This window comes from Labrus mixtus, chromosome 2 (assembly GCF_963584025.1).
Source record: "Labrus mixtus chromosome 2, fLabMix1.1, whole genome shotgun sequence".
Lineage (NCBI taxonomy): Eukaryota > Metazoa > Chordata > Actinopteri > Labriformes > Labridae > Labrus > Labrus mixtus.
The window spans coordinates 25,053,287-25,065,534 of record NC_083613.1 but is presented as its reverse complement, the minus strand read 5'-3'; the positions used below and the strand labels follow the sequence as shown (position 1 = coordinate 25,065,534).

The window sequence follows — 12,248 nt, the reverse complement described above, 5'->3', positions numbered from 1 at the left end:
TGTTTTCTTTGCACTCTTTCCAGCTGTGCTCCAAAACATCCAAAGAACGTTAATAAGGTATAAAGTCAGGAAACTAGGAGTTCCCATGAGTTGTGCTTGTGTTTCACTGCAGACAAATAACAAAGCAGGGTTGGAAAGTTACTTGTTGTGGGCATTAGTATCATGCCATGAAATGTATATTTGTGCTGAACATGAGGAAGTCTTTAGATATGTTTTCCCCATCTGGTCATCATCTCAGACTTTGCAATGCCTTCTTCTGTAATGACAAATAGACATCAGTCCGTTAGTGGGTCCGTAATGCTTGTTTCCCCTGTTTCCATTGTGTTTCATTTCTCTTATCTTTCAACACTCACTTCACCATGCTGTGGTTGTGTTTGAAACCCAATGCTTTCTGGGTTTTTGTGTGTTTATCATGGGGGAACACGGCTGTGTAGCATGAAACTTAAGAACTGTTCAGTACTGCAAAAAAACGATCTTTGATGCTGGATATTTACTGCGAGCATCGATCAAAAAGTCAGAGAAGTTTCTTTCAGCCAAAAAAAGTCCTTCATGTGTAAAAAGTTTCTTTAAAAAGGCTAATCGACTGTAGGTGTTGAGGTTTAAGAGGTTCCAAGGAGGACGGCTGGAGGAGACTGTCTGGGCTTCAACTGTCGCCTGATCCTGCACCTTACATCTGGCTTCACTCAGTGTTTGCCTAAAGCCCCGTCTTTACCAACATCACACTGACACAGACAAGGACAGTTGGAAAGAAGAAAGACAGAGGGTACTAGAAGTTCAGAAAAGAGACAAAGAAAGCAGAGCATGGAAGTGAATAAGGATGCAGTACAAAATGAAGAGTAAAAAAAAAAAAGAGCAGACGCTACTAAAAAAGAGTGTCTCGTGAACATGAAGTGAGGCTCAGAGGGAGAAGTGCTTCCAGAGAGCTTTGATAGGGGTTAAGCAGACATATGGTTATGCAGGGGCACGTATGTGGTGATGTGTTTGACATGTGCTGGGCACACAGAGGAGCTGTGCGGCTGAAGCCACAGCAGTGCAGCAGGAAGAGCCAGAGGCAGACCTCCCCTGTGCTGCTGCTGCTGCTGCTGCTGCTGCTGCAGGCCTGCAAGTCCAACGTTCATGCACACAGAGTGAGAGAGTGTCAGAGGGCATCTGATGTGAGGAGACAGCCGACTGACTCCTGTTTTTGTTTTTGAGACTCACCATCCCAGAGGTGGTGTGATCTGGCCTACTCCTCCGGGAGACAGGGAGTAGAAGTTTGGCATGTCTTGTCCAGGGTGATGCCTCTGCATTCCTGCACAAACAACAATCGAACACAAAAGTTAGAGAGTAATTACCAGAACGTTTGATACAGAATCCAGACTTTTAATCATACCAGCATCATGTGGATGAAAGTATAAATCAAAGGCGGTGCCCATGTTTACAAGACGTTTTAAGCACAGCAGCCCTAATGCTTAGAAGAAAAACTTGAGAAATCATGAGACCACGACGGGCTGGTTTGTGGCCTTCATTTTCTGAAAACATTAGGCTACATCCAGTATCAGACAAGACTTTTAAACAATAAACGTGCAAGAAAAACATATTCAACAGCCAACCAATCAGAAGCACACAGATTAAAAACTTCTATCTTCAAAAGGCTTTGTCAGATCTGGTTTATAATTATGTTTAGTAAGTCATCATTTTTCCATTGGATAGTACATGGATCAGTAGTTTGTTAAGGTAAAAACCTGAAGGTGAGGTATCAGGATCTGTAAGTTGCATTGGTGCAGCCATAAGATGAGCAAAAAAAAGTTAATTCAAGATTTCCTTACTAGCTTATATTAATGCGGGTGAGGAAGACTAAAAGATGAATAAGATAATCAGTGTAATTTAAGATATTACTCTTTGTTTCACCCTTCAGTACAAGTCAAGGATAGTGCACATGTCAGGGCCTCTCGACCTCACATTATCATCCCGACATGGCAGAGTCCTTCCACTGTGTTTCAGCGTCTTTAAGCTGGTTAATTGAGCCGTTCTCTTTTTGTCAGAGGCTGCAGCTCTCCCTCCAGACAAGGGATTGACTCAGACTAACTGTCGGTGGATCTTCGGGAATAAGCTCCTCCATCTCCAGCTTGCCTTCTCCTGCTGGGTTTCAAGGTCCGGGGGTCATTTTTTTTATTTTTTTGCAGGAAGATTTAGCCGAGGACAGGAACGCAAGATAATCTATATTCAAGGAAATCTGTAACGACCAATTGTCCTCTTGTTTTTCATTTGACAACATGCGTTATTATACGAGTGAAAGGGTGTAGATTTCTGGACATAATATTCGTATACACACAACTTTATGGGTGCTTTAAGACACACACACACACACACACACACACACACACACACACACACACACACACACACACACACACACACACACACACACACACACACACACACACACACACACACACACAACACACACACACACACAAAGAAAAGAGGGCAAATGCCTCCAGATTAGCACCATCTTCTAATCCCTGCTGGAGCCAGCCTTTTCTCCCGGCCTTCTCTCGCTCCTCTCCGTCTTTCTCTCTACAGGCTGTGGTCTGAAGGGGCCTCCCTCCTCAGAGAAGCAGAGCGAGGGGGTGGGGTGGGAGTAGGGGGCTTATATCTCCAAAGCCAATGTTGCAACGCCGGATTCATAGTGTGCATAGCACTACCCCCTGCCCACTAATCCACCACGTTACAATCCTGAGGGCCCTCCTGAGGGCAGAAGGAAAGGAGGCGAGGGTGGGAGGGTAGGAGGTAGTGAGGGAGCAGGAGGAGGCGCAGAGAGCCCCGGCGTGTTAACCTGGTCACCCACACCCCTTAAGGTGCCTCATTACTCACTGTGCTGTTCACACCTTCCTGCTGAAAACCCAACAACGCCCCCTCGCGTGTCCTCTCAAAAAAGGAAACACTAACATGATTCTCATTGCTACATATAATAATCAATATTCAAATTACTTCTCCTTTGTAATATTTCAATTCTTTTACACATACAGGGTTTAGATCTATGATGTTCAAAGACCCCCCCCCCCCCCCCCCCCCAAAGCCCTGCGTCCGACCTTCCATCCTGCATTGCGGCCCTGTGCATATTAGAGCTCATAATGAGAAAATCCATGATTGTTTTTCATAATTAACGAGCAGATCAAAGTCTGAGCCCACTAAGGAAGGCAGAGCAGCAAATGGTCGATATTAGAGAGAGAAACACAGATAGAGAGACAGAGAGAGAGAGAGAGAGAGAGAGAGAGACAGAGACAGAGAGAGGAAGCAAAAAAAACAAGAGAATAAGAGAGATTTGAAGCAATCTTCATCACATGAATGTGCCTTGAGAAATCTTTGGCAGATATCTGGCGACTGGATCTCTTGGACTTTCTGCTGGGCCGGTGATGAAAAAAAGATCAAATACAGCCAAAAAAACTCAGCACGACAGAGGACCAACACAGAAAAAACGGAGCGCACCACCTCGTAAATTGTACGACATGACAACAACTTTCTGAAATCTAATGCTTGCATGTGTGCACCGTGTTTTATTGCTCAATTCCGTGTCAACACAAAAATCTTTCCTGCTTCCATTAGGAAAATATTCAACAAACTGTGTCTGATGTATGATTCCTCTGACATATGTGGAGCAAAGATTCTTTAAACAACTCTCACTCCCTTCATCTCACTGTGCGGCGTGCTTAGTTCTACATTGTTATTTATAGCCGGTTCCTCAGAACCTCCCAGCCTCGTCCTCATCTTCTTCATCGCCTACATCCTGTCTGATCCCTCTCCTCCTTTTCAACTAGCAGCCGCGGGAGAAGAAAAGCCAAAAGAAGAAGAAGAAGAAGAAGAAGAAGGAGAAGAAGGAGAAGGAGAAGAAGAAAAGGTGCGGGGACAAAACTGCAGAGGGCCCACGTCTTTTTCAGTATTAGTGAGAAGCTGCCAAAAGTCTCCAGCTGTGCGGGGCTGAGGAGGCAGAGGAGGCTCGTCCTCACTGCGGAGCAGCTCGTCTGCAGCTGTCAGAGCGGAGCTGTGATGTTGTTACTGAGAGGCACAGAGAGCAGAGGGAAAGAGGGCAGAGGAGCTCAGCGCGTCGTCCCACAGGCTGCTTCAAATGAGTTCATGCGAGGAACAGAGAGAAAGAGGATGACTTTGCTCTGACATTTTTTTGTTTTGTTTTTTGTTTTGACTTGATGGATTCCTGACAGTTTTGACAGGTAGGGATGCGAGAATAAACTCTGGTATTAGTTCAGTTTAACACCAACTGAGTTTTTTAGTCAGTATTTATGCTCAGTTTGTAAAGTAAAGTTACAAAATATGTTGAAGTTGAGGGAGACAGGGCTTCGGTGTTTGATCTGTATCTGCATTACTCTGGGTTGAGGTATCAAATCCGTCTTTTGTATTCACCTATTTTATTGAATTTTACAAACTAACAAGCAAATAAACGAAACATACTGATCCTCCCATGCCAAACTCATCTGCCCATTCTAAAAAAGCAAATCAAGAAATAAAAAATACTAAACTGACCTCGAAGTTGCAGTCACAGATAACCAGGGAATATAAGGGCTGTAGCCTATACGTGTGCAAGTTCTGATATAAAAGAGAATATGTTGCTCTCTCATTGGCTGCTAGATGAGCCACAGTTGTAGACCATTCTTCATAAGGAGGTGATTCTTTTCGCCACTGTCTGAGTAATGTCCGTTCAGCTCAGTTCCATATTTGAGCCCAGCACAACCAGCCTAGCAGAGACGAGGAATTTCATAAGAGGCAGATAAGAGGACTTCTTAACCAATGAGAGACAAAGTGCTTTGCCTTTGGATATATATCTCCAGAGTTGGTGACCTGCTAACTTGTACTTATCTACAATATGGTTGAAACATATGAATTGCTTAGTACGCCTATCAAATAGATCTGATACGAATGGTGTGTTCCATTTAACGCAGAACTCGGAGCTAGGAATGACGTCACACCCGAGTTAACCGCGTCCAGTTGCAAGTCAGACAAGCAACATGGACGCCTCCAGGAGTACCTTTGTTTTGTTAGCTAATACCAGACCATAACTACACACTGCGTAAGTGTTTGTGCGCAAAAATAACATGACAACATGTCCACAGACAGAACTTACATGATACTATCGGTGTGATTGATTGGATCACACCGATGTTGGATTTTAACTCGGGCAACTGAAGGTTCTCTGACTTTGCGAGTCAGAATTCCTACTTCAGATGTATCAGCCCAGTAACTCTGAATTTCAAATCTGACATCAAATGGAACGCACCAAAAATAAAATACCAGCTGCCCTCCAAAGTGAACAGGTTTATCACCAGTGAGGATTCTGTTGTTGTTCCACAAAAGCTGGACAATAACAGGATCTTCTCACTGTTACACTGTTTTTGTACGGAGTAGACCTGACCGTGGAGTTGAGCCATCACGTAAGTTTAGTCCCTATATGTAACAACCTGGGTTTGTCTCTCACTTCATAGCCTGGTTACCTTGTTCTTCATCTTTCATTATTAGCCAAGTAATAACATTCAAAAATGGAAAGTCAACAGTCGGAGAGAGGAAAAGAGAGAAACAAACAGCCAAAGAGACAAAGAGACACACACTGTCACCCATACACCGACAAACATGCTTTCAAACTTTTTTGTTTCCTTGTTAGTGTTTCATGATTTTACCATTTTTTATTCATTTGTCATTTGATGCTTTTGCACTATTGTCACAACTAGATTCATGCTAATAAAGTGATCTGATCTGAAATAGAAAAAAAAGAGTGATAGGTCCATTCCTAATAAGTCCCTCTTTTTCTTGCAGGTCTAGCTCAAATGGGAAACCTAAAGAAAGTTCTTCGTTTCAAAAATGTTGTTGCTGCCGACTTTTTGATGCCAAAAGGTACAGAAAAAAAAAAACCTCTATAGAGGATTTGGGAACATCCTTCACAAAGTTATATTACTGCTGATGAGGCTGTGCTGTGTGTGTTGTTTTGCTGTGTTTCTACCTTGTTTGTTGTTGGCATCTTGAGGGTGATGACCAGAATGGGACCCTGGGGCGAAGTGCTCGTCGCTGTACGTGATCAGCGGGGTAAGAGGATGGACTGCATGGGACGGCTGAACCACGGGGACTTTGTTGGACTGTGGAGAAAAAAAGAACACAAGAAGATTAAAAAATCTGAAAGACAGATGAGAAACATATGGTTTAACTGCATTATTCCGTAAGCATTGTGGTCGTTCTCCATGCCACATGATCTGGGGACTGGTACGGCTTCATATAGTGCGGGTGGTCTGCTTCCCTTATAGATGGTGGTGAAGCTTAATAGTATGTTCATGAAAGAAAGTTACCAACTCTTATTACTTCTCTTTTTAGCACCTCAAAACTTTGTTCAGCCTAGGTCAGCAGGACCAAAAAAATAAAAAATCATACTCCCTGAAGAAAGGAGAAAAAAACAAGCCAAAGAAGTCTATGCGCATGTTTGAGACAGCAAAAGAGAGAAAGAGAAAGATGCAACCGGAGCTGGAGCGAAGGGGAGCGAGCGAGCGAGCGAGCGGTAGAGCGAACAGAGGGGAGAGAAAAGAGAGATTCACAGGGTAGAGTTAGAGCAGAGGTCTTAGGCGGGAGATCAAAGGCAGTCATTAGCTGGTGAATAAGGGGAGTTCATTACAGAGCAAGAGCCGGGGGAAGGAGAGATGAGGGATGGAGGAGGAGGAGGAGGAGGAGGAGAAGTGGGGGTCGGCTATGGGGAGAAGGAGAGAGAGAGCGTGAGTGAGACAGATGTCTGCAGCGGTACTTATTGCAGGGGTAATCACGTCAACAGTGGCCTCCCATCCCCGGCTGACTCACAGAGACCTGCCTCCTCCTGACAACCAAAATAGAGCGAGCCAGGCCCAGAGTGCCCCGGCACCAACCCCACCCCCCACTCCCCCCCCCACTCCACCCCCTCCACCCCCAGCCGACAGCGCTTACATGCTTCAGCAGCACTGAACACATGGTAATGCTTAGCCATGCTAAATCTACTGTTCACAATCTGAGCCCAGGGCTGAGCTGAAGTCAAAATATCACCTCCACAGGATGTCAGGCTAATCGGAGAAGACATCAGTTCACAATTGGGTGAGACATGCTTCCACTGAACCCCGCCCACAAGTTCGAATCAAAGAGTTTCTTGAAATTATAAATCAGGGGGGGTCTCGTGGGAAAATCACCTGATCTAAAATGTTGCAGAGAGTCTTTCTTTTTTAAGGATGAGCATAAATATCAGAAGAGACAACACTATCAAGGGTTCTCCTTAAGCTTTAACGTTAGTGACCTGTCCGCCAAGGTGACATTCCTGCAGTGCAAAGTGGTGATTGGTGCCCCCCTTCGCCATCTCCGACCACACATACGCAAATACACAAAGGGTGGCTGGAATGTCTGTGTTACCCCCGAACCTCTCACAGACTGGCACTGCTCTCAACTTAATACTCCCCTCCCTCTCGCCACCCCCCAACCTTCTGGGAATGTCAAAACCAGCAACACAAAAGGCCAGTATGTGTGGTTGGTGTGTGCGTGCGTGTGTGAAATAAAAGAGGTCACCTCAACCACATGACACGTCATCCACATCAGACGCCTTATCGGTCTGGGAATCTCATCTCCTTGGGCCATTTTCTTTCCCAGTCCTGCTCTCGATATGAGCCTCATTCCGCAGCACGGTCCACTTTAAACCATGTGAGATGGCACACACTGCCTGCTTCAGCCCAAACAACAAAAATCCTGCCTGAAAACTAATTACACCATAAGGCTTTACACATTAGCCCAGGTGAGTGTAGGTTCTCTGACCCCCCCGGTCAACAAGAGTCAAAGGTGATGGGGATAATCTGCGAGTGTGGGAGTGTCAGACCTCATCCAAAGGAGGGGAGGGATTATAAGGAAGGCCTGCAAACCCTTAAGGAGGGCTAACCAGGACTGGGATTGCTGGGCCATGCCTACACCAGGGGCTAAATGATAGCATTCTCGCCCATATTATTTTACGCCTCTCCACTCCCGTTAGTTATCCTGTGGGAATGAGATAAGAACCTGAGGGATTCCCATTTATCTTAAAGTCTTCTCCAACTTGAAGAAGAGAAAATGGAAACAAAAGTTAGTCTCTCTCATTCTGTATCACATATACATATACTACAATAGTTTTTAAAAAATGTGATGGAGCTTCGCAGCTTTGGAAGCTAGAGACTCCTGCCCCAGAAGTGGAGAAGTTTTTCCACTGCTTTTCTTGGTTACAGCTGTCAAATCTGATTCTTCTCAACTTCTTAATAAACTGCCCTCCATTGTGGACAAATCCACCAGAGAAAAACCTGCAAACGTCTGTGACCAATGCAGAGTTTATGGCCATTTACTTAAACTGCATGCCATAACTAACCAAGTTTACATCCAGAAGAAAGCAGTGAGCTTTCAATGAGGCTTCTATCTATACATCCATACAGTATGATGGGAAAAACTCTATCAGGGTTAAGTAAAAGCCTGATCACGTGTTGACTGCTTCAAGTTGAAATGACTGTCGTTGCATGCAAACAGCCATCATGGAGCCACAGATTTGATTCCAGGCAGAGACTTGCAGCTCACAGCAAGTTCACAAACACAATTGCAAAAAAAAAAAGCATGATACCGTTTTGGTTGTGACCAAAACCATAAGGGTCACGCAACATCAAAAAATTTGATCCCCTCTCATCCCCATCCTGACTGCAAGAGCCCTTAGATAGAGCAGCAGCAGCAGCAGCAGCAACGGTGGTGGTGTTGCAATGCAGGGCAGCCATATTGGCGATCCCCTTTTATTGTATAGAAGAAATAATAGGCTTAGGATCTTTCTATTCATATTTTTCAGCGAGAGTAAAAAAGGGAAGGGCGGCAAGCGCTGAAAAGAAAACGTTCCATTTGGAATTTCATTTCCAGGCTTGGCCCTTCTAAAGAACCTGTTAGATGTGGTTTTAAGAGAAATTCATTGTGTGGAACTGGAGCTGGCAGGGAGCCCTCCATGGAGGAGACACTTCAGTGTGTTTCAGCATGGGGAGCCAGTGACTTGGCATGTTGTCTGAAATCTGGGGGTGGGGAAGGGAAATAGGACATTTATTTTTTGTTTCTGTATTTTTTTCTGAGGGAGGATTTTTGTGACGGCACGGCGTCTCTGAGCCCTGTATTCTGTCAGACTCCGCCATCATCTCGCCGTGGTTCCTGCGCATGAGTGTGTGTTTGCAAGTGTACAGTATATGCAATAGCCGTTTCTGCAATATTGCCTTTTTGGCGTCCCCCTCTCTCTCTCTTTCCCCTTGCAGCACGGCTTTTGTACTTCACTCAATTATACCACTTCTGCAGAGTGGAGTGGAAAAAAGGGAAAGCGGGAATTTTATAATAATCACTTCCCACTTCTGTAATTTATATGCAATGAGGACTCTCTGCGCCTGCAGGTACTATCAAGTGTGTGGAAACCATGTGAGGTGTTTCACAAACAGCTGGGGAGATAGCAGCTCAAGTGGTGGCGATGGATTCCCATGCTGCTAAATCGTTTCACTAAAGAAGCCCTCGTCACCCTGAAACTCAGCATCACCTAACTCACGGGATTTTTTTTGCCCTCTGAGGGAAAACGTTACACCATAATAATGGCCAGGCTGGAATCTGGAGTACAAATTGATGGGGCAAGAAATTGTTGGGCAATTGCATTCAGTATCATCAAGAGTTGACTGTAAATATGAACTAAAATAAAAGGATTCCAACTATTTCAAGGAAACCTACCTCATTAAAGTAATTGAGAGCACCCGCCTTCTTGTAATTTGCTTAAATACTGTCTTCTGCTTTTGTTTCCACTGGCGTTGGAGTCATAAAATACACGGAGTTGCAGCTTGAAAGCCGTCTTAATCCAAAAGGTGCCGAATGAAATAAGGGTGTGCCTTTTGCTTCGATCCCACAGTCCCTCTCAGACCAGGTGTACACTCTCAGGTGTGTTTGTGTACAAGCTGTTTAACCTTTTCCCAACAAAAGTGAGCAAACATTCTCTCAGAAGCTTTACAGTACAGAAAAGAAAAGGGACTGTCCCCCCCCCCCCCTGCCCCCCTCTCTTTACCAAAACCAGTGGAGACCAACCTGAGGAAGCTTAAATAAATAACCAATTACCATTCGTAGAACGGGTTGAACCCCACCAGCTTCCAGTGAAGTGCTAAAAATGGAATGTTTTATTGGCAGGATGGCCCCTTGGCCAGGGGCTTAATGTAACGAAACCCAATTAATGGAGAAGAAAGCCAGACCGCCAGCGAGCGACGGAGCGCCACGCGCCCGGGGTAATGAGAAGAACAAGCGAAGCCAACCACAGGGACAGGAGTGGAGGAGGCTACGAATAACAGGAAAAGCCTGCCTTGGAGACAAATTTACATCTGTAAATCTCCCCCCCCCCCTCTTCAAATCTGTTCTTCTACCTCTTCTTTCCATTTCCATCATAAATCCTGCGCGCAAGTCTGAGTCCAAAAGTTGTAGAGAACCATGACACTGAAAGGAGAGGTCAGTCGGGTAAAACTGGAAAAACACAAATGTATGAAAAGCATTTAAACCTAAAGTACTCACTTGGATAGCACAGAGAGGCATGTTGAACATATGCAATGTTATGGTATTACTGGCTGACTTGCAAGACATTTTTATCATGCGACAAACTTGTCACGCTGTCCTCTAAATACCACAGTAACAGCCACAAAGATGCACAACCAATCGCTTCACATTAGCACACATGACCATACACATGCCGCTGTAATAACATGGAATCCACAGAAGAAAAACACCATTAAAAAGAACATCAACATCCTGTAAAATACCGTCATGGTACATGTCAAAGGGATCAGAGAATGCAATAACCACGGGTTTAATGAATTTAGCACATACATGCTACATATGAACACAAAGAATCTATTAATAGCTGAATTCTTCTTCCCCATCCCCGCCGCCACCAAGCACAACTGAATAGGTTGAGGTGGATTACCCATCATCCCTCAGTTGGCATCAGGAGCGTGCGCTCGGAGCAAACCAATCACGCTAGCTCTCACAGTGACTTTCTGCATGTGCAAAGAAGATAATTTGTGTGAAATATGCCCGCCCCGGATAAAAGACTTTATCCGCCTTTTAAAGTGTTCAACTCTTGTGTTGAGGAGCTATTTAAATAGACTCATGGAAGAGCAACTGAACATTAGGAACGAACCAATAGCTATCATCATATGACATACACTTCTTCTAACAAGGTCATGCAAACAGTGAAGGTTAAAGTTAGAAGCTGATGAATAGGGTTGGGCAGACTCCAAAAAATTGTATATAGATTTTTCGGACAAATCAGGTAACAGATGTTTAGGTACCTTCACACTAGATGAAGATCTGTTGATGAATATGAGCACAGCTGTGATTGGTTCAGATATGGCCGTGCTGATATCTGGTACAACAGCACAACCTTCAGTCTGATATTGTTTTTATAGAGGAAGTACACAAGCAGCATCTAAATGTAAAAAAGTTCTTAGCAATATGGATCACTATTTATTTTTTGTTTAACTCATTCATTCATATAACATTCACAAAATGTATACCAAAACTCTACAAGAACAGGACTGTTGGCAAAGCAACACAAACCTTTAAATCCTGCACTCTACTTAACTTCTGTATTTCAAATCAGTATTTTTTATTTCTATCAACAAATCCCATGAAACTACCATTCATGTCATCGAGAGTCTGTTTGTGACTCATTGGTTCCTACTTGAGATAGGAACCTTTAAAAATAAGGGCATATAAAATGCTTCTTGTCATATACTTAACCGATCGCTTAACCAACCAAAACCAATGGGTGCATTAGTTTCACCAACTGGAAACTGGCTCACTGACATGTTCTTAATGGTTTTTAGTCTGTGACCAGAAACAGCAGGATAAGGATAAGCCAACAAATATTAGTTAATCAATTGATTGTTGGTTTTTGTCTTTTCATTGGATTTATTGACGCGAGGACAAATATCACTGCGTTCAGCCGCATTCTCAGTCCCTCATGTTGTATTCACTGTTGGTATAGGGTCTTGAAATGTTTCTGTACCACACGACAGACTGTTGTCGTGTTCACCCTACCATTGTATGCCAGTTGATCAGCTGCAAGTGAAGGCCTGGTACAGTACTCTACTGCTGTGTTCATTGAGTGAGTGCACGTGTGTGTTTGCATGCGTTCGTCTGTGCGTGTAAGTGTTTGAGTGTTACTGTGTGTGTGTGTGTGTGTGTGTGTGTGT

At 44.2% G+C, this 12,248-nt stretch overlaps 1 protein-coding gene across 9 annotated transcripts in view; it reads right to left on the bottom strand.

The window, feature by feature from the left end:
• Positions 1–12,248, bottom strand: part of lef1 (lymphoid enhancer-binding factor 1) — a 46,501-nt gene that overhangs the window by 14,918 nt on the left and 19,335 nt on the right. For all 9 annotated transcript variants that reach the window (XM_061058150.1, XM_061058160.1, XM_061058216.1 and 6 more), the window contains exons 4-5: positions 5,990–6,122; positions 1,201–1,291 (exon numbers count right to left, since the gene is read on the bottom strand). In XM_061058150.1, the coding sequence (XP_060914133.1) occupies positions 1,201–1,291; positions 5,990–6,122 (224 nt within the window). The remainder of the gene's footprint in view (positions 1–1,200; positions 1,292–5,989; positions 6,123–12,248) is intronic.